The sequence below is a fragment of the Peromyscus eremicus genome, chromosome 20, assembly GCF_949786415.1.
Source record: "Peromyscus eremicus chromosome 20, PerEre_H2_v1, whole genome shotgun sequence".
Lineage (NCBI taxonomy): Eukaryota > Metazoa > Chordata > Mammalia > Rodentia > Cricetidae > Peromyscus > Peromyscus eremicus.
In genome coordinates this window covers 22202562-22224265 of record NC_081436.1, presented here as the reverse complement: position 1 = coordinate 22224265, position 21704 = coordinate 22202562, and the positions used below count along the sequence as shown (strand labels likewise).

Sequence of the window (21704 nt, the reverse complement as noted above, 5' to 3'; positions counted from 1 at the left end):
GACAGTTCTTGGTACTCACTGGTCACCTAGTTTAGCATAATCTGAACTCTGAGCCAGGGAAAGACCCTGTCTGACATTTAAAAAAAGATGGGTATCTCCTGAGGAACATACCAAAGGTTGACCCCTGACCCCCACATACACACTTGTTAGCATACACATGAACATCCATATAATCATTCATGGAATGCACAAACATATACATACAAGCCAATTAAGTATTTATATATCCTCTGAATGCTGCACATGGCTGAGGTTTTATCTATGAAAGTATGTACACGTTTAGGTGGTTCACTTCACTGATAAAGCTGCCTTCTCAAAATGTAAACTAAAATTTTAAGGCAATATTTTTTAAATTTAAAAAATATTTTTTAGTGGCTATGTATAATGACACATGCCTGTTATCTCAACACTTGGGGAACTAAGCCACAAGTATTGCAAGTTCAAGGCCAGCCTGAGCTACATGACAAGATGCTGAGTTTTCGTTTATTTAATTGTTTCTGTAATGGCATTTAGAATTTATGTTGGTAAAGAAGATACCAGTCTGTGAAAAAAGAGTGAGGAGATCTAAAATCTCTGTTCCTGGACCAACCCCTGATTGGACAGATGGCTGCTTCTGCCCTGACCTAGAAATTCCAGCTAGAGCTAAGAAGTAGTAAAGACTAGAGTGTCTTTTACCCTGGCAGTCTCAGCTTTCGCCAGCTGTCTCCTTACAGGTGATGTGAGAACTGACTTATACTCAGAATAGCCTCTCTGGAGCGAATACTTAATAAGCATAAAGCCTGGCTTCTGTTCTCCATGCTGGGAGGGAAAATAACCTTTTTTCCACTTGACATAGGACAGGCCCTCTCCTTCACTTGCCGTCTTCTCTGGACTATGGAAGGTCAATGTGGCCATATGTCCAACTTGCTCCATGTCTCACTAGTGTCTCCGTGCACCTATATTACTTCTCCTCTTCCTCTGTTTCCCTGGAAATCCCACCTATCCTCTCTTGACTAGCTGTTGGCCATTCAGCTCTTTATTAAACCAATCAGAAAGTACCTTGGCAAAGACACATGGCAAAGTCATAGTGTACAAAAAGATTATCTGACAGCCATTTCCTCCTTTTTGTCTAAATAAAAAGGAAAGGTTTTAACTCTAACATAATAAAACTATATACAATAAGAACAATTACCAGGTATTGTCTAAATAAAAAGGAAAAGTTTTTTTACTCTAACAGTAAAACTATATACAATAAGGACAATTATCAGGTAAGAATTACATTCACAATGTCTAGTCCATATGTATTTGGCAAATTCAGAGAAAGTACTATATTATCTATCCTGTCTTAGTCTAAAGTTTATACCTATACCACTTTCTATCATAACTTATATTACCATCCTAAAAATATTTTTTTAGACCTTAAAACATCTTCTTAGATAAACAACTTAAGCTTTTATATTTCTCAACCTTATAAACTTTACATCTCCTACGTAAGTTTCTTTTGTGAATTTGGTAACAAGAAAAACTGTAACTGTCTATTCTTCAACCCCATCAGAAACCCAAGAAGCATATACTATTACCTGAATAAACAGGAAGTGCAGAGCAAGCAACTTCCGAAGCTATAGAAATGACAGAGACGACTGGCTGCCTGTATGTATAGTCACCCAAGGTTCCTCTACAACATTGGGGCATCCATCTTCGGCCCACAGGCCTAGAATATCTGGCAGACTTTTCAGTGAAGCAGAAATTTTGAAGGACTATTCTACCTTGTCTTGGCAAAGTTTGGCAGTCACCTTCTTTTGTGTCCTGCTTATTCAATTTGGACAGTATACTGTCAACAGTCGAGGCAAAGTCAGTTTCTTGCCCAGTGACCAGCTTTGCCACATTGAAAGCAAACTCCTTATGGAGATTCTTTGATGCCCATCATTCTTCTTTGTTTTTTTGTTGTTTTTTTCAAGTAGATTAGTGCTGCCAGGAGCATACCTATCTCACTGTCATGAAAAGCCTTATGTTATTAAAATATCTTAAATGCCATATTTTGTAGGTCTCTGAAGTGTTTGAAGACCACCTATTTATCTTAAATATGTTTAACCTTGAAAACATATGTAACATGACTACAACTTTGATTATTATAGATAACTAATTGCTAACCTGCATTTTTTAATTATCCTAAAGAGTCTGTAACAGTAGCTTTCAAGGACTAGAACTATACATTACATTTTTAAATGAGCTGCATAGGTACAGTACCTTAAATAAGAGTAGAAACATATATGCAGTATGTTCCTAACCAAAAAATAACCTTAAATTTGTATCAATATACAAAAATCCATACCAGTGTAAAATATTTGAGATTAATAATAAACATCCATAACCCCCCAAATGACCAAAAACTACCCATTCCACCTCTTGGGAATGTGAGTGTCATATTCTTAAAAATACTTCCTGCTGTCGGGGAGAGCAACAGCATCTTTAGGGGACCCTGAGAAAATAGAGATAATGGTCCAGTCCTGGGAGAGCTAGCTGTATCATTTGTTGTCCAGTCTCTGTGTAATGGGAAAGTGCAGGACTTACCTGAAGTCCTGACTAGAGTAGTCTGTGAAGCTCAACTTGTCTTCTTACCTCTTTGTCAAAAAGGACAATAGTGGAGTATGTAGCTCAGTGGTAGAATGCTGTCTCACAATGTGCAAGGCCATGAGTTGGATCCCCAGAACCACGGGGAAAAAAATAGCTATAATAGGTCTCTAGGTAAGAGCCAGTCTGTCTGAGGGACAAGCATTTGGAAGTCAAAGGTGGCTTTTTTATGTTTCGATGTACTTTGTTCTCACTACTTGTCCATACTCACCCAAGTACATGCCATTACTTGGGAAGCAAACTGACTTCCACAGCCAGAGCAGTATAGCTCAGTGATCCTGATGCTTTTACATACATGAGTAAAGAATCCATCAGGCATGGCCAGGATGTAGCTTAGTGGTAGAAGGTTTGCATGCTCAAGCTCTGGTTCATCTTCAGTATAACCGCTAAGCCCTCTCTTCAGTCTTTTTTTTGTGGTTTTTCAGGGCAGGCTTTCTCTGTGTAGCCCCGGCTGGTCTGGAACTCACAGAGATGCACCTGCCTCTGCTTTCAAAGTGCTCAGATTAAAGGTGTGCACCACAACACCTGGCTAGATTTATCTAATTTTATTTAAATATTTAATGTTTTATTAATATTAAACATTATTTATAATATCTACACAGTATACCAGTATATATAATGGACCAGCAAGACAGCTCATTGAGTAGAAGTGCTGCCACCAAGCCTGACAACCTGCTTATGACCAGAGTTCACAAGTAGATAGAGGTCACCAGTGAGCGTCCCTTAGTGCAGCCAGTGGGGCATGGCCCACATCCTGGGGCCATCCTAGGTACTGTATGACAGCAAGAAGAGTCTTTACCAGTCAGAGGCGTGCCTGCGCATACCAGGCAAGCACATGTATGGGCTCCATGCAGTCTTCCACATTCGAGTCTGCACTAATTGTCCTCTTACAGTTTCGGGTTACAGATTGACTCTGTGATATCACTGTGTTGGCACTCAGTCCCCACATTTCCACTGAAGCAAATGCCCTCTTTAAGCTTCAGTAGGATCTACTCTGTTCTTCCCTCTTCTAAGATTTATAACTCTTCGTTCTCTACACTTGATACATCACAGAAAACTCAACAGCTTAAGTTCAATAGCATGAATTTTCTGAGTTTGAAAGATGTTTTAGAGTTACTTCCGAGAAAATGATTGTGTGAGGACAGCCTCCTCCCCTCCTCGTCATCTTTGCCAAAAGCAGCCTGCAGCTGCAGCACCTTGTGCTTTCCTTTCAAAGGCAGAAGTGCAGTGTGCAGGGAGCAACATGCTTAGGCCCCACGGACTCACAGACAGCCCTCTTCCTGCCCGTGCCCCTGTTCTCCAGTCCCGTTTTATTTCCGTTGTAGCAGATAAGGTGGTTTGTTTTTATAATCTCCAGGCTGGAAAGATGGTTCAGAGTGTGTACTGCTCTTGCAGAGTACCTTAGATCAGGTCCCAGCACCCACAACTGCCTGTAACTTGAGCTCCAGCTCTGACACCCTTTTTCTGGCCTCCGAAGGCATTCATACCCACACACAGATACACATAGTTAGAAATAAAATCTTTTTTAAAGTTCAACACTACTTACCACCCTCACCCTCCAAGCAAGCAGTTGGGCTACATTATAAATGTGTGGAGAAACATGGTTATTATAGAAATAAGCAACATCTTAGGTGAAGGACAAGAAGGTGTCAGGTCCCCCTCCCCTGGTTTATGCATTCATAAAACCAAGCCAGACACTACAATAAGCCCTGGGTTTCCAGCTCTAGCCTGGCTGGAAACCCAAAGCCTGTTAACTGAGGTGGGGTGTTTTCTAGACAGGGTTTCTCTAACAGTCCTGGCTATCCTAGAACTCGCTTTGTAGACCCACTGGCCTTGAACTCAGAGATCCACCTGCCTCTGCCTCCCAAGTGCTTGGATTAAAATTGTGTGCCACTACCCCTGGCCTTGGGTACTGGGTTTCTGATTTAAGAAACATACAGACATAATTGTGATCTCTTTCCAGGCTTCAGCTCTGGTGGCATGGACTATGGCATGGTTGGTGGCAAGGAGGCTGGGACTGAATCTCGCTTCAAACAGTGGACCTCCATGATGGAAGGGCTGCCTTCTGTGGCCACACAAGAAGCCACCATGCACAAAAACGGTGAGAGAGCAGCCCCTGTTACCAGCAGGATCTTCTGATCCCTACTCAGGCCTTGAACAAATATCCTGCATGTTTTGTTGGCTTTGTATGTGTGTTTGTGTTTTCTTTTTAAGACTGGGTCTTTCTTTGTTTCCCAGGCTGACCTGAAACTCCCTGAAATCCGCCTGCCTCAGCCTCCACAATGCTGACATTAAAGGCATGTCCCACCACACTTTAAGGTAGTATCTCAGGGAGGCTTGGTATGTAATCCTACCACTCAGGAGGCAGAAGCAGGTGGATCTCGGTGAGTTCTAGTCAAGCAAGTACCAGACCGACTGGAGTTACATAAGAGCTTGTCTCAAAAAAATTCTTTAGTTAAATAAATGAATAATCGCAGGTCTTTCTTGTAGCTCATTCTGGCCTTAAACTCAAAAAAGTCCTGCTACCTTAGTCTCCTGTGTACTGAGGTTACCAGTGTATACTACCATTCCTTCCTTTGTGGTTTTTTTAAACTCTGTTGTATCTGCATATTGTGGCTGCATGTATATCTGTGCACCACATGTATGCAGTACCCTCAGAGGCCAAGAGAGGGTGTTAGATTGCTGGGGCCTGGAGTTAAGGTGGTTGTGAGCCTCCAGGCAGTGGTGGCGCATGCCTTCAATCCCAGCACTCCCAGAGGCAGAGGCAGGCGGATCTCTGAGTTCAAGGCCAGCCTGGTCTACAGAGCGAGATCCAGGACAGGCACCAAAACTACACAGAGAAACCCTGTCTCAGGGGAAGGGGGTGGGGGACATGGCTGTAAGCTACCGTACAAGGTGCTGGGAGTCAAACCATGCCCTATAGAAGAGCAGCCAGTTCTCTTAACTACTGAGCCATCTCTATAGCCCCCCTTTTGTAACTTTTTGAAGCACAGAACTTTAGCTTTTGCTCATCAGTCTCTTGATATTTTTCCAAAGTTTATGATCATCTATCAGAGGAAGATTAGGTCTGCAAATCATATTACACGGTATTTAAAAGGTTCTAATTAAGGATGACATAATGTCCCACTTATCATGGGATTGAGATAATAGTTATGAACTTAGGCACCCATAAGATTAAAACCCTATTAAAGTAGCTGAGAGAATGGAATCCTCTTGTTGAGGTTTTGGTTTGTTGGTTTGGTTTGGTTTGGTTTGGTTTGGTTTGGTTTGGTTTGGTTTGGTTTTCTGAGACAAGGTCTTGCTAAGAATTTGTAGTTCATGCTCTGTGTTTTTTGAGAGATTGGAGATCGGTATCAGATTTTTTAAAAACTCCTGCCCTAAACTGGGTATAAGTTGTGCATACAAATTAAAGACCAGCTTGAGCTACATAGTTGAAGCCTATACTGGGATACATAGTAAAACCCTGTCTCAGAAAAAGAAGAAATGTCCCTAAGCTCCAAAAGATACCTAGCAGAAGAGAATTCATAAGAAGTGGAGTTTTTCCTGGGCCCCTTGTTCTTTGTGAATTAGTGTCCTGCCTGGACAGCATTGGAGTTGTATTTTGAGTGAGGATTAGCCTTGCCTGTCCATAATTTTCTTTTAAGGGTTTCTCCATTTCCCTAGAAGAAAGATAAGAGGTCTGGACCTTCTGTCAGCCTTCAGTGCATTGTTTGTTTCCTTTGTCAATATTTCACTTGGACTCAGAGTTGTCCCCATGAGAGTCAATGTAAACAAGTGTCTGGTTATTCTTGCAGCAGAGCCCTGGCAGGCTTAGCCCAGCCAATTCATTCGGCCTGCAGCCTTCCAGGTTTCCATTATAAACCCTCCTTAATAAGCCCATTATAAAACCTTTTTAGTAATCCCATCCAGAGACTGGGGAAGGAGCCACCCAGAGCTCTCTGCCTACCCTGCTAAACATGATCAAAATCAAGATTAATTTATTGAAATTATGAAATCTGTTTTATGGACTGAGTAACCCTAGTCCTGTGTCATCCATAGCTCTGGGCACTTTCACAGCTCCCTTTGGCTAGTGATTTACCAGGTCTGGATAATAAATACAAAATGGCATGTGAGAAGATATCTCAGACATACAGTGTCCTCTCTCCTCATCAGAGAATATGATGTTTTCCCCATTTCCTTAGCAATCCTCAAGATAACTGAGCTTTTCATTTTCCACTGCCTCACTGCACTGTGCCTCTGAACCAGATTTCTGTCACTGTCCTCAGAAAAGTAAATGTCCTCTTAGCAGAGAGTGGAGACAATTTTTATAATATTCCTTTTAGTCCAAACCAAACAGATTGCTTTATTCACTATTTATACAAGCATTTTAATACATTATCCTGCAAATGATTTTATGTGTTCATGATTCCCCACTCTAAGACTATGTCAAATGAGTGACAGACTCTTTGAGAACTTCATTTGGGAAATAAGGAAATAGTCTACCATAGGCGCCTGAATTTTTAGTTAAAGGAAAAATTTATTGTTATTGTTGTTAACTTAGGGAATTTTAAGCTTTCCACTTTTCCTGTGTAAAAATGCTTAAAGGGAGCATTAACAAAGCCACAAGAATACCCTTGGGAATACAGTGACAAAAGATTTGCTGTTCTCTGTATGTGAGGCGGCCCTGGGCTCAGAAATGTAGAGGTCATTGCTGGCGGGAATTCCACCTCATTGCCTTGGAATTTAAAGCAATTGCAGATGGCTTTTTCTCCAGTGGACTCTGCATATTGCAGATTCCAGATTGCCTAAGCTTAACCAGCCCTTAAGAGTAGGGATAGAAAGCATCAATAGATCGTGTAAAATTCTCCAAGGTGCTGTGTTTGTTCAGAGTGTTTCCTATTCCTTACTTTTGAGGGATTAGTGTCGCGCCCATGTAGATACTGTGCTTCGTAGTGTGTATGATTCACTGACTTCATAACACCATGGGGTTTCCAGATTGAAAGGACTGTTGTAGAATGAGAACACTCCTGTGGGCTTAGGTGAGAGATGGAGCGACTCCAGGAATTGAGATGAGTCATTATGGTCATGTGCTATTAGTGGTAGCCCAAAGTTCTTTATTCCGTGCACTCTAAGTACCTGTCTTTGAGTTCCTTTTTAAAAAAAAAAAAAAACAAACAAGCAGGAGGAAGGCCAGGTTGAAAGTTCTGTTCATTAGAACTCTTTTTGGTTTCTTTGAGACAGGGTTTCTCTGTGTAGCCCTGGCTGTCCTGGAAGTCACTCTGTAGACCAGGCTGGCCTCTGCCTCCCGAGTGCTGGGTTTAAAGGCGTGCGCCACCACCGCCACTCAGCTTTAGAGATCTCTTTTTTTTTTTTAAATGTTTTTAAAATTTTTTATTGTTTTATGTGTGTATGTTTGGTCTGCTTGTATGTATGTGCACCATGTGCATGCCTGTTCCCCACAGATGTCATAAGAGGGCATTAGATTGCCTGGAAGTGGAGTTACAGACAGTTTGAAGCTGCACTGTAGGTGCTGGGAATCAAACCTGGGCCCTCTGAAGAACAGCCAGTGGTCTTAATCTCTGAGCCATCTCTCCAGCTCCCTAGAGCTCTTTCTTTCTGTCTTTCTTTTTTCTTTTTCTTTCTTTCTTTTTTTTTTTTCTGAGATGATTTCTCTGTGTTCTGGATCTCACTCTGTAGACTAGGCTGGCCTCGAACTCACAGAGATCCACCTGGCTCTGCCTCCCGAGTGCTGGGATTAAAGGTGTGTGCCACCATGGCCTAGCTAGAGCTCTTTCTTAAACAGTTGATTATTTCTCTCTTTTCTCAGGCGCTATAGTGGCCCCTGGTAAGACCCGAGGAGGGTCACCATACAACCAGTTTGATATAATCCCAGGTGACACGCTGGGTGGCCATACGGGTCCTGCTGGTGATAGCTGGTTACCTGCCAAATCTCCACCGACTAATAAAATCGGAAGTAAATCCAGCAATGCCAGTTGGCCTCCAGGTATTGTTCATAAAATGTTTTGTCTAGAATAGTGCTTCTGTTAAGTTTAGGTTCTGAACAAGCCTGTGCTGCTTGCTTTACTGAGGAAGCCCCATGCTTTCTTTTCTGCATTAGTATTGTCTGATAAAGGCAAGGCATACACCCTGAAATCTGTGCCATGGGAAAATGAAAGATCTACAAGAAATGGGAGCTGAGGCTAATAAGTGGCCTTGCCGCTGGGACTTGGCACTTATCCTGTGTGTAGGATGCCTTATAACATGAGCTCTTTTAAAGTGTGCGTTGAATCTATTGACATATTCATTAGTCAGATAATGTCATTTATATGCCCTATGGACACGGTTCAGTAAGTTTCGTATCTCTCTCTCTTGCTCCTTCCTTCCTCCCTCTCCTCCCTTTTGTCTCTCTATACTGTTTTTATTATAGAAAATTTAGTAAAGCAAAAGTACAAATTAGTAATTGTCCTTCCGTCCATATGTAATTCAGACATAAATGTGTGTAATTACATTTTATTAGAGTGAAGTGAAATAATGCCTCTTGTTCATATACATATTGCTCTTCTCAACACAGTTAGGGAAATATCAATTTCTTAATGCTATCACGTAGCTTTAAATACAATAGCTTCAATGGATCAATAAAAACATGATAAGCTTTCATATATAGTCTAGGTTTTTTCACCATCAGTTAAATTATTCCCAACTATCCCTGAACAGTCTGTGAAGCAGTAGGCACTTATATTTCATTTTATTATGTGCATTTTGGCCAATACCTAATAAGAAAAATGTGAAAGGTCACTGATCTCAAGCCCAGGTTTTCTCCCAGTTCTTGGCCTCATTTCCTTAGGCATGGGTTTCTACTTTCCCTTAGGACTTGCCTTGCTCTTGTAGCTGGAGAATCATGTATGGAGCCAGGCCTTTATGAGCATGGTCCAGTTCACTCCCAGAATGGATAGTCAGTATACTAAAAGACTTGCTACTGGCAAGAGCATTTGTTGAGGGTAAATTTTTTACTTCATGATGAAAATCTGATGTACATAGATTCATTGTTTAGGCTTTTCACAGGATCATGTTTTTTCTACTAAATAGTTATTTTAGCGTAATAATAATAATAAATAAAAGCTGGGTATAATGGCCTTTACTTGAATCACAGCACTTGGAAGGCAGGGGCAGGTGGATCTCTGAGTTCCAGGACAGCCTGGTCTACAGAGTGAGTTCCAGGACAGCCAGAGTTACATAGTAAGACCTTTTCTCGAAATAATAATAATAATAATAATAATAATAATAATAATAATAAAATAAAATAGGAAATGTTTAAGTTAAACTTTTTTTTTTTTTTTTTTTTTTAACAATCTCTTCATGTCTCAGAATTCCAACCAGGAGTGCCATGGAAAGGTATCCAAAATATTGACCCTGAATCTGACCCCTACGTGACCCCAGGAAGTGTGCTGGGGGGTACAGCCACATCTCCCATTGTAGATACTGACCACCAACTGCTGCGGGATAACACCACAGGTAAGGGAGTGCTGCAGTCCTGTGTGGATTCCCACCAGCATTTTCATAATTGTCAACCCATGGCCTGGTTTCTTCTTGTAGTACCTGGTAATTTCAACAGAAAATTGTGTTGTACATCTTTAATGTTGGTTGCATTTTGTTTTCCCTTCTATTTAAGTTTAAATAAAATGCTATAAGGTTTCCCTGGTTATACTGACATTTGTCTCCAATATTTTCTTCTTCATTTGTCACTTCAAGGGTCTAATTCTTCCCTCAACACCTCGCTGCCTTCACCTGGTGCCTGGCCCTACAGTGCCTCTGACAACTCCTTTACCAACGTTCATAGCACTTCAGGTACTTGGTGGCTTTTCCCCTCTTGCTCAGCAGTTGACTGTGTGGTTCCTCTTTATCTCAGGCGTTTGCTTCCTAAGGAGTGCTTGTAAAGGGGGGGTGAAGAGCATACATAGGTCAGCACAGATGGGGGCACAACCTTCCTTTGCATTCACTGTCCACTCAGGGAGCTCCTAGTCTCACAGAGATAGGGTCGGTCTAACACAGGATTACATCGGTCGAAGCCAATGGGAATAGAATGTCATACAGCTGGAGGTATTCAGAGGGCAGAGCTCATGACCTGATGACCAAATGCTTCTGTTAACCAGCCTGCCAAGAAATCAAAGGCCATAGGAAGAGACAGTTTAATCCAGATTAACATTGAGGCAACCAGTGATAGCTTACTCTTCCCCAAAATCTGACTTAGAGACATAATGAAAAATAGATAGCCAGAATCAAAAAGAGGACCTTGATTAATTTGCCAGTAATGCTTGTTGAGTTCCTCATTATTTGCGGGGGAGAGGCTGGTTGGATTTTGTCATTTATTTGTTTACTGAGACTTCATGAGGAATAGAAAAGCTAATAGCAGCTTGAGAGATGGTTCAATGGGTAAAATGCTTGTTGTACAAGTATGGAAACTTGAGTTCAGTCCCCTGCACCCACATTTAAAAAAAAAAAAAATCAGGAAGGGCTGGAGAGATGGCTCACTGGTTGAGAACACTGACTCCTCTTCCAGAGGACCTGGGTTCAATTCCCAACACCCACATGGCATCTCACAACTCTCTGTAGCTCCAGTTCCAGGGGATCTGGCACCTTCGCAGACATACGTGCAGGCAAAACGTAATGCACATAAATTTAAACCAAAAAAAAAAAAAAAAAAGCAGGCACAATTTGGCACACCTTTAATCCCAGCACTCAGGAGGAGGAGACAGGTGTAGCTCCATGAGTTTGGGGCTAGCCTGGTCTACTTAGCAAGTTCCAAGACAGCCATACATAGTAAAACCCTGTTTCAAAAGAAAAAGGTATGGTGCATATAACTAATCCCAGTGCTAGTGGACAAGGACAAGATCTCAGAACTGAGCCTAAATGTGAAAAGAAGCACCTCAGTGGTCTGTGTTCCTAACACCTTCCCCATACTATACTTGGCAGGACTTCATTTACTTTTAAAACTTGCACAAGCTGACACAGCGGGTAAAAGTACTTCTTACACAAGCCTGACGACCTGCTTTGATCCGAGAACCTCCACACATGCATCATGGTGTGCACACCTACACCCACATTCTCACCTACATGTACACCAATCTGATCACAAAATAAATTAAACTTTCATCTAACTATTTTATTTGATTAGAGAATGTTTTTGGTTGTTTTTCTTTTGCTACAGGGTCTCGTGTAGCTCAGGCTAGCCTCACATTCACTTCACTCCTCCTGCCTTCATCTCTCACGTGCTCTTACTGTAGGAATGTGCCACACTGGCTACAAAGTTGTGAGAGATTTCAGTTACTTAGGTTGGTCTCTGTTTCCTTGGGCTGAAGCAGTCAGTCCTCTGCCTCATTCTCCCAAGCAGCTTGGCCACACAGGCCCATGGCTATCTTCTCTGGCACTCATCTAGTTCCCTCATTCCCATAAAAGCCCAGATCTCAGGAATTACCTTCTTGCAGTTGGACATTGACCTCAGACTTCCCTGAGTGAGCTTGCCTGTCCTGAGAACTGTCTTTCCTCTCCCTCGACCCCTGGACCCCAGCCTGTCTCTCATCTCCACCCCTCTTGCTCAGGTCTAGTCCCTCCCTAGTTTGTGCCGAGTCTTAGGAAAACTCTACTGCAGCTTACTTAGCCACACTGAGCCTGTGGCCTCTTATCTCTCTGCCACCGTGAAAACTGGAAAGGACTTACACTGAACCTAGATTTTTCTTTTCCTGCTTTCCTGAGCCCATCCCTGATTGTAAACCCTTCAGATCTATCTTTGCAGAGCCTCTGCTGGCAGCCTAATGCTTTTTGTCTTCTGTGTATTGAACATATGTGCTGTTGCCAAGGATACCAGTTCTGTTGTTCTGTCTCCCATCTAAACCAGAGGCTCTGCAAGATAATTGTGTTACCCACAGTACTGTCCAGTACCTTAAGCATAGTAAGCAGTGCTGGTTATTTGATAACTTTCTTTTAGATTTATTTATTTTATTGTATGTGTATGAGTGTTTGCCTGCATGTATGTGCCTAGTGCCCACAGATGTCAAAAGAGAGTGTAGGATCTCCTGGAATTGCAATGGTTGTGAGCCACCATGATGGAAAGTGAACCCAGATTCTTTTCGAGAACAAAAAGTAATCCAAACCACTGAGCCTTTGCTCCAACCTCACTTACTATTTTTAAAATCAGTGTTGGTGTCTAACATGGACCAAAGCACAAGCAATGCGTGATTTTCTGGCTTTGTTTTGTTTTGTTTTATTTTTCATGGTATTGGTGAGCATTGAGTGAGCACTCCAGTTCTGTTTGTGTTACTAGTCTAACTGTCTGTTAGCTTTACCTCTTTAGGAATACTTTCTCTGTGAGTTTGTCTTCCCTTTTAAGTTGTGTTTACCCCAGAAAGTAGTAGATTCATTATCTTGTTAAGAATTTGTCGGTTTAGAATCATTTTAAAATTTCATATTCAGCACACGTAAAGAACAATTGCTTTCATACTGTTTCTCCCACTCCACTCCCTTTTTTTACCCGAGACAAGGTCTCTTTGTGTAGCCCTGGCTGTCCTGGAACTTACTCTGTAGACCAGGCTGGCTTCAAACTCAGAGATCTCCCTGCCACTGCCTCCCTAATGCTGAGATTAAAGGTGTGCACCACCACTGCCCGACTCTTACTGCTGCTCTTAAAATGTATGCTTCCTGCTACTTTTCGATGTTTTGAAACAAGAGTTCCATAGTTATAGAATATAAATATACCTGTATTTGTGTGCAGATAAAAATTTGTGTCACCAAAAAAAAAAGACAACCAAAAGAAATCCGTGTCTATTTCTAGATGCCCATCTAACCTGTCTGCTTCCTGACTTTTCTCTTCTCACAGCAAAGTTCCCTGATTACAAATCCACGTGGTCCCCAGATCCCATAGGACACAACCCCACTCATCTCTCCAACAAGATGTGGAAAAACCACATCTCCTCCAGGAACACTACACCGCTGCCCCGCCCACCTCCTGGCCTGACCAACCCCAAACCGGCATCTCCCTGGAGCAGCACAGCACCCAGATCAGTCAGGGGGTGGGGGACACAGGACTCTCGAATTGCCTCGGGTGAGAAGGATCTGCCACACAGAAATGGCTATTTACACCATGGGGAGGGCTGAACGTGGAGGAGAAAGCATAGTTGTCTGGTAGAAGAAAAAGCACCTTTTGATTGAAAAGTTGCACTCAGTACACATGAAGGGACCCAGGGCCTCTCTAGGGCACATGAAATAAAAATGAGCAACTGTAGAGGGAGTACAGTGGGAGGGAATACTATCTCACCAAAAAGCAAATGAATTCACTGGAGTCAAGGACTACAAGAGACCATAAAGGTCAGGGTTAGGTGAGAGAGGGAGAGGGGTGGGGAGGGAAAAAGAGAGGGGAGGAAGAAGGGAGGAAAGAGAAGAGACAAGACATATGATCTGCATGGAAATGTACCCCTTCATGGTTCCCTGAGAATATTGGTGGTTTGGGTGTTTTTTGTTTTGTTTTTCTCACTCTTTATCTTTTTTCTATTGTTTGCAGCCTCTACCTGGAGTGATGGTGGCTCTGTCCGTCCTAGTTACTGGCTGGTTCTTCACAATCTCACTCCACAGGTAACTTTACTTTCTTGTGGTTTTCTAGATAGGGCTTAGTTTCATTTACAGAGAGAGGAGCTGGGCATGGTGGCATACACCTTTAGTCCCTAGCACTTGGGTGGCAGAGTCAGGTAGATATCTGTGAGTTCAAGACCAGCCTGGTCTGCATAGTAAGTTCTAGGGGTACATGGGACTGTTGTATCAAAGAAAGGGGAAGAAACAGTGGAGGAGGTTGGCAGATATGAAAGCTCCTTTATGGGACTAGAGAGCTGGCTCAGCAGTTAAGAAAGCTTGCTGCTTATACAGAGCACCCAAGTTTGGTTCCCAGCACCCACATCAAGTGCCTGTAACTCCAGATATAGGAGTGATGCTCTCTTCTAGCCTATAAAGAAAGCACATTTATTCCATGGCCACTGCAGAGGTCCTATTGACAGGATGGGGTGCTGGCTACTAGGCCTCACCCTCACCCTCATGTGCTAGAAATGAGCAGACTATAAAGCAGTGAGAGTGAGGTTGCATGACCTACTGGTAAGGAAGCGTGTGTAGATAAGCCAGTTAGAATCTAGAACCAGCCAGGTGGGGGTGGTGCACGCCCTTAATCCCAGCACTCGGAGGCAGAGGCAGGTGGATCTCTGAGTGCGAGGCCAGCCTGGGCTACATAGTGAGTGCCAGGACAGGCTCCAAAGCTACACAGAGAAACCCTGTCTCGAAAAAACAAAACAAACAGAATCTGGAATCAAATGAGATGATGTGTTTTAACCACATATAAAAGCATGTTACCAGAAGGGGCTTGGAAAATGGCTCAGTTGATAAAGTTCCACTGAGATTTTTTTAGACCCTTTAACATGCTAATGTCTGTTAGGATTCTCTATGGGGAAATACATTTCACTGGAAACTTATTTGCCCAGTGAACCTAATTGTGGCAAGTAAATCACAAGACTCCTATTTCTAGGTACATTTGAGAAAGGCATTCTTTACCATGATGTCTAATCAACTCAGGAGTCACAATTTAAGGCCAAGCATAGTGGTACATGCCATCTAGGAGGCAGAGGCAGGCAGATCTCTTGAGTTTGAGGCCCCCCTGGTCTACATAGGGAATTCTAGGTCAACCAGGGCTACCTAGTCTATCAAAAATAAATAAATAAAAGTCTCAGTTTATTCCCTTATCTAATAGTTGACTGAACTATAAAGAATGGGGGTAGGGAGGAATAGGGGGATACTAATACTGAGGATCAAATCCGGGACCTCACACACAGAGAGCAGGTACTCTAACTACAGCCCCAATATGAAAAATCAAACATGATGCTCAAACTATGTATGCCTTACTTTTTTTTTAAGAGTTTATGCCTGGCAGTGGTGGCACATGCCTTTAATCCTAACACTTGGGAGGCAGAGGCAGAGGCAGGCGGATCTCTGTGAGTTCAAGGACAGCCTGATCTACAGAGTGAGTTTTAGGACAGCCAGGGCTACACAGAGAAACCCTGTCTTGAAAAACAAAAAACAAAACAAACAAAAAAAGAGTTTATAAGAGTTGTCACACTTTGGGTGGTTATAATATAGATAGGATGAGAGAGGCAATAAGAGGTACTCAGTTTTGAAAAGAGCTTGGGCATGCTAGCTCATCATTCACTCCTTCTATCCACTAAGAAATAGTAAGTATACATCATTTCCAATGTATATAAAATCAATGTGATATTGGCTATGTTTATATCAGAAAGAATTGATTTCTTTAAATATTAGAGCTGCCTAGTAAATAGACTAATGTCACTCCTAGTTTAAATTGTTAGTAGAGCAAAGTTGATGCATGGGGAAGTTGACTTTTCATCACCAAAAATGTGTTTAAAGGACATCTGTCTCCTGAAAAGCAGTTTGTGCCATATACTAACATACTCAATCAAGATTGTTTTCTGTGAGGAGCTAACATGAATTGCTGAGTTTTATTCTTCAGGCTTACCACTGGTGCTAAAAATGGAACCTAGGGCCTTATGTATGTTAGGCTGTTTTTCTACCACATTACACAGCTTTTTAAAGCATTCCCAATTGTAACATTCCTTTTCTAATGAAGTGAAGTGAAATGTTGGAATTGAGGCTCAATTAAATATATTTAAGCTCTTGTTGCAAAATTAATCTATAGAGTTAATAGCTCTGTTCATATAACTCCTTAGTTGGGGAAATTACCCATAATCCCTACAGCCTCTGGTCAAATGGACTTAGTTAGAAAGGAGGTAGAAGTAGTCCCCTCTTTATATGTCAGAGGAATGTGAGAGAGTTGGAGTGAATTGTTTTTGGACTGGGCCAGTTTTAACTGTCAGTGATTGTCTTATATTACCTGTCTGTCTCTGTGAGATTATTTATTGGAGAGGCAGAAAAAATAAAATGTTAGTAATGATGTTGATAATTTTGCATGGTAACTTTAATTCTTATTTCTGCCCTTTTGAGCTCTACAAATAAGCACATACTTGTTTGTTGATCTCTTTAAAAAGCAGGCTTAATGCTGGGCAGTGGTGACACATGCCTTTAATTCCAGCAGAGGCAGACGGATCTCTGTGAGTTGGAGGTCAGCCTGGTCTATAGGACAGGCTCCAAAGCTACACAGAGAAATCCTGTCTCGAAAAACAAACAAACAAACAAACAAACAAACAGAAAAGACAGGCTTAGGTTTTACGGCTCTTACATTTTTGTTTGTATACAGAAACATCTTATTTACAAAATAAGAATAATGGGTCTCAGTGTCTTTCTTTAAATGTTTTAGAATTTACCTTTCCCATGCCTCCTCTACATCTTAGCTCATGCGTGTTGTTACCTCTTAGATTGATGGGTCAACCTTGAGAACGATCTGCATGCAGCATGGCCCACTGCTGACATTCCATCTGAATCTAACCCAGGGCACTGCCCTGATCCGGTACAGCACCAAACAAGAGGCAGCCAAGGCCCAGACTGCACTGCACATGTGAGTACCACGCCCTGCAGACATCCAGACAGCACACGTGATGCACACAGGAGTGTTATGGCCCTGCTTAACAAAACAGTGACATAAGCATGCACCCAAGAATCTCGGTCGTGTGTACACCTGCAGATGCTGAGGGGCAGTCTTTCTACCTGACTTTGTTTGCATTGTTTAGTGTATGTCACAGGTTCATCATCAGAATTTCAATGTAAATAATTTGTACAGTGAGTAATTACACCACAAACAAAGCCAGTGTTTGTAAACATGCAAAACATTCCAAATGCTTTAATTTTCATGCTAGAATCTAGCTGCTTACTGTTGTAGCATGTAATTAAGAAATTTGTCTATTTGGTACTTTTTGGTTTTTCAAGACAGATTTTCTCTGTGTATCCCTGACTATACTGGAACTTGCTCTGTAGACCAGGCTGGCCTTGAACTCAGAGATCCACCTGCCTCTGCCTCCGAGTGCTGGGATTAGAGGCATGTGCCATCAATACTTGAACTACCTGGTCGTGTTTGACTTCTTGAGACAGGATTTCTTTGTGTAGCCCTGCCTATTCTTAACCTCACTGTGGAAACCAGACTGGCCTTAGACTCATAGAGATCCGCCTGCCTCCGGCTCCCAAGTGCTGGGGTTAAAGGTGTGCGCCTCCACACTCAGCCCTAAGAAGGAATTGTATGTAGCAGGGTTTTTGCATGAAGTGGACAGAAGTTAATCAGGGTCAGACCATTCTCTTTCCCTGGTGGACAGGAAAGTGTTGACTCCCTTGAGCCACAGACACCATGACAAAAATCCAGAGAGCACAGACAAATGATAGTCAGGCCCCAGCAGCCAGTTTATCCTCTAAGATGTAATGGTGCTCTAGTGTTGGCACTGGCTGGCCTGATGTTAATGGCTGTCGTTCTTTACTTACCTCACATGAAGTTAATAAATAAATAAATAACTGACGCTTTTCTTGCTTTTGTAAGACTTGAAATTTTTTGAAAATACTTTAGATGCACAGCAAAATCGAGAGGATAGAACAGCAACTTCCCATAATAATCGTGACCGCTCCCTCAATGATACCTCTCCCCATTATCAACACCACTCATTAGAATGGCCCATTTGTTGCAGTTTATGAACATTCATTGGTACTCAATCCACCAAAGTTTACATTAGGGTTAAGTTCACTTTCTGGGTCACTGTTGGTGGTTGGTTTGAACAAATATATACTGATATATCCAACATCATAACATTGTATCATTCAGAGTAGTGCTGTTGCCCAAAATATCCTCTGTGCTCTATATTTTCTCTGTGTCTCTTATCTCTGTCTCTGTCTCTGTCTCTCTCTCTCTCTCTCTCTCACACACACACACACACACACACACACACACACACACACACACAGGTGGACTGGAGATGTAGCTCAGTTGTTCTTGTTTAGCATGTGTAAACCCCTAGGTTCAGTCTCCAATACTGCATAAACCAAACCCCTGTAATCTCAGCACTCGGAGGTAGAGGCAGAAGGCCAGCCTGGGCCGTGTGAGACCCCCCGTCTCAATCAGTCAATAAGCAAGCAAGCATGTAGACCACACAGTGGCAGAGGGCTGACAGCAGTGACCCCTCGTGTGCTTGTGATCTCGTAGGTCACACTGCTTTCTTCCTCCTTTCTCCAGGTGTGTGTTGGGAAACACTACCATCCTGGCCGAGTTTGCCACTGAGGATGAAGTCAGCCGCTTTCTGGCTCAAGCTCAGCCCCCTACACCTGCAGCAACCCCAAGCGCACCTGCCACAGGATGGCAGTCACTGGAGACCAGCCAGAACCAGGCAGACCCCGTTGGCCCTGCGCTGAACCTTTTCGGTGGGTCCACCGGGCTCGGGCAGTGGAGCAGCAGTGCTGGCAGCAGCAGTGGGGCCGACCTTGCTGGCACTTCCTTGTGGGGCCCCCCAAACTATTCTTCTAGCTTGTGGGGAGTCCCGACGGTGGAAGATCCCCATAGGATGGGAAGCCCTGCTCCTTTACTACCTGGTGACCTTCTGGGAGGAGGGTCGGATTCAATCTGAACTTAGAACTTTCAACTCTGACCTCGTGACCTTTTTTTGGAACAGCAGCAGCACTAACTTGACCTTTTCGTTTTTTTTTTCAACTTGCAATAAATACATTTTTAAAAGGAAAAAAGAAAACGGAGAGAGAAAAAAGGTGGGTCATTGACAGACTGTCTGAGCACATAGTTGCCTCCCTTAAAACTTCAGTTTTTTCGTTTGGAATATGAATCCAAAAAGAGAACATATCACTCTTGAAATACTTGAATCATGAACGCCAACCTAGAAAGACAATGTGAAGCAAGTACACATACCATTTAAATTTAAACACAAAAAAATTAAAAAAATTAGTTTCTAGTTTTTCACTTTTTTCATGTTATATGGAAGTTGTTGCTAAGAAACATATATACTGAAAAAAATAGCTTTTTAACTTTGTTTGCACTGGGTGTGTTTCCGTCCTTAGGTCTACCATGTTTGGGTGGGAGGGAAATTCAAAAGAATTGTTGGGGGAGGGGGGAGGGAAGACTTGACGGAGCCTCACTTTAAAAACAAAAACAAAAAAACCTAAAAAAAAAAAAAAAAAAAAAGGAAAAATTTTGTGATTGGCTGGTTGATAAACACCAGTGTGTTCTGGCACATGTAACTGCCCAGGCATGCTCGTTCTGGTATGTGTGTGCACGTGTGTTCATGTGCATTTGTGTGCATCCTCCTCTCCGTCTCTGTGTGTGTGCCTGCGTCCTGCCCCTCATCTCACCCACCCTGATTTCTCAGAAAGCTGCGTTGCTGACAGTCCGCAGGCTGGCTGGCCGGCCATCTGCTTTTTATTTGTTTAACTCCGAGGACACAGGAGCACAGGGAGCTGCTGCACCTCAAGCCACTTCGAGCCACGTGGAGGCGAAGGGTGCTTCTCAGTGATGAGAGCAGTAGCCAGGACGTGAGGTCCCCAGCCTTCTCCTGACCTAGCAGCAGAGCGGAGGAAGCGCTGCCAAGTCCGGCAGCTGGGGGAGGGACCTCTGGAGCACCTGTTGCTTCACCTCTGTGCTGTGAAATGAGCGGCCGCTGAGCACATGGGAGTTTACGTCCCAAGCAGGCCTTTTTGCTACATTGAATGGGAACAGAAGATTCAGTAATTTTTAAATCACGTGATGTTTTAAAAGCAGAAAAACTGTGTTCCCACTTTCCTGTGTGATCAGGTGTGAGAATTTTTTTAAAAGGAATCAGGTAATGCAAATCTATATTCCTATTGGTTCTCGTTATCGTTTGAGGAAAACAGCAAGTTGTGAGCAGCTTCCTGGAAGCCTCGCAGCTCCTCCCCCTGCTCCTCTCTGGCTGAGCGTTACCTGTGCCAGGCCGGGCGTGCTACAGCACCAGGCCATCACTGACAGAAACGTTTACTTAACGAATGTTCTTAAACCAGTGCGTACTTCAGCCTTCTCCCTTTGTTTCTCTGTGTTGTGTTTCCTGTGTATGTGGTTTTGCTTAGGCAGAAATAACTTAGCAAAGACTTAAGTATTGCACCTTGTTTTGGTTTTGACCTCTTTTTTTTCTTGTAATGTTGGGTTTTTTTTTTGTTTTTTTGTTTTTGTTTTTGTTTTTGTTTTAAATTTTGGTATTTAAAGACTTTTTTAAAAAAGCATCAATGTAGTAGTTCTCTGGGCCGAACAGGAGGCAATGTTTAATCCACAGTTAATCAACAACATGTATGTACTATGTTGGAATCAAAATATATCAAACTGCTTATTGTGAAGAGAGTGGAAGATAACCTGAAGGGGAATCCTTACATACAAAATAGATGGTGGGGGGAGGGGGGAGGGGGGAGGGGGGATGTGTGCGGGTAACATGCTAGCACTTGTGTGGATATCCCAGTCTGCATCGTACTGTTTGTTCAACATGAAGTGCCGACATTCTGTACCAGCAATTACCTGCCCATTCCAACCCCTGGTGGGAGCAGACCTCTGCTGTCCTCTGTGACTTGCTGCTATTGAGGACAAGGGAGTTTTTCTTTCTTTAGCATCTTCAGTGAAGGATACAACAATGCCTAATGTACTGGACTTTCAGCTTGTGTCTTTGTGTAGGTGGGTGGGGGGGTATGGATAGGAAAATGAAAACAACAAAAACAAACAAAAAACCAAAATTGCATGTAAGTGGCTTTGTGAGACAATGAGTGGGAAATTCTGTGGTCTTCTTGGCTTCCCCTGTTGAATATAAATCTGGCTTCAGAAGAGATTGACAGGCTTCGTCCCTGTGGGCACTTGTGCTTGCCCGTCTGGAAGCCCTTGGCAGGTGGGCGGGCAAACGAGTTTGCAGTCTGGTTTGTTCCTGCAGCACCTTGTTCACATGGACTCTGCCTTCCTCCTGCTCTCTGGTTTCCATCATCACCATCCCCCTCCCACCTCTGCCCCTACAAAATATCTCCTTCCAGCCCCACTGACTCTCAGTGATGGAGCAGAGCTCTGTCATGGGTGGAGATGTCCAAGTGAAGCTCAGCTTGTATTCAGATATCTGCAAACTGAAGGCTAAATCTTAGCATCCCCAGACTCC

At 42.8% G+C, this 21704-nt stretch overlaps 1 protein-coding gene across 8 annotated transcripts in view; it reads left to right on the top strand.

The window, feature by feature from the left end:
* Tnrc6b (trinucleotide repeat containing adaptor 6B) overlaps positions 1-19532 on the top strand; it is a 233866-nt gene extending 214334 nt beyond the window's left edge. For 7 of the 8 annotated variants that reach the window (XM_059248171.1, XM_059248166.1, XM_059248167.1 and 4 more), the window contains 8 exons: positions 4574-4711; positions 8417-8593; positions 9955-10101; positions 10339-10434; positions 13460-13684; positions 14141-14211; positions 17004-17143; positions 18797-19532. In XM_059248171.1, coding sequence (XP_059104154.1) covers positions 4574-4711; positions 8417-8593; positions 9955-10101; positions 10339-10434; positions 13460-13684; positions 14141-14211; positions 17004-17143; positions 18797-19184 — 1382 coding nt within the window. In that variant the 3' untranslated portion in view covers positions 19185-19532. The remainder of the gene's footprint in view (positions 1-4573; positions 4712-8416; positions 8594-9954; positions 10102-10338; positions 10435-13459; positions 13685-14140; positions 14212-17003; positions 17144-18796) is intronic. The other variant, XM_059248169.1, reaches the window with a different exon arrangement.
* The last annotated feature ends 2172 nt before the right edge of the window (positions 19533-21704 follow it).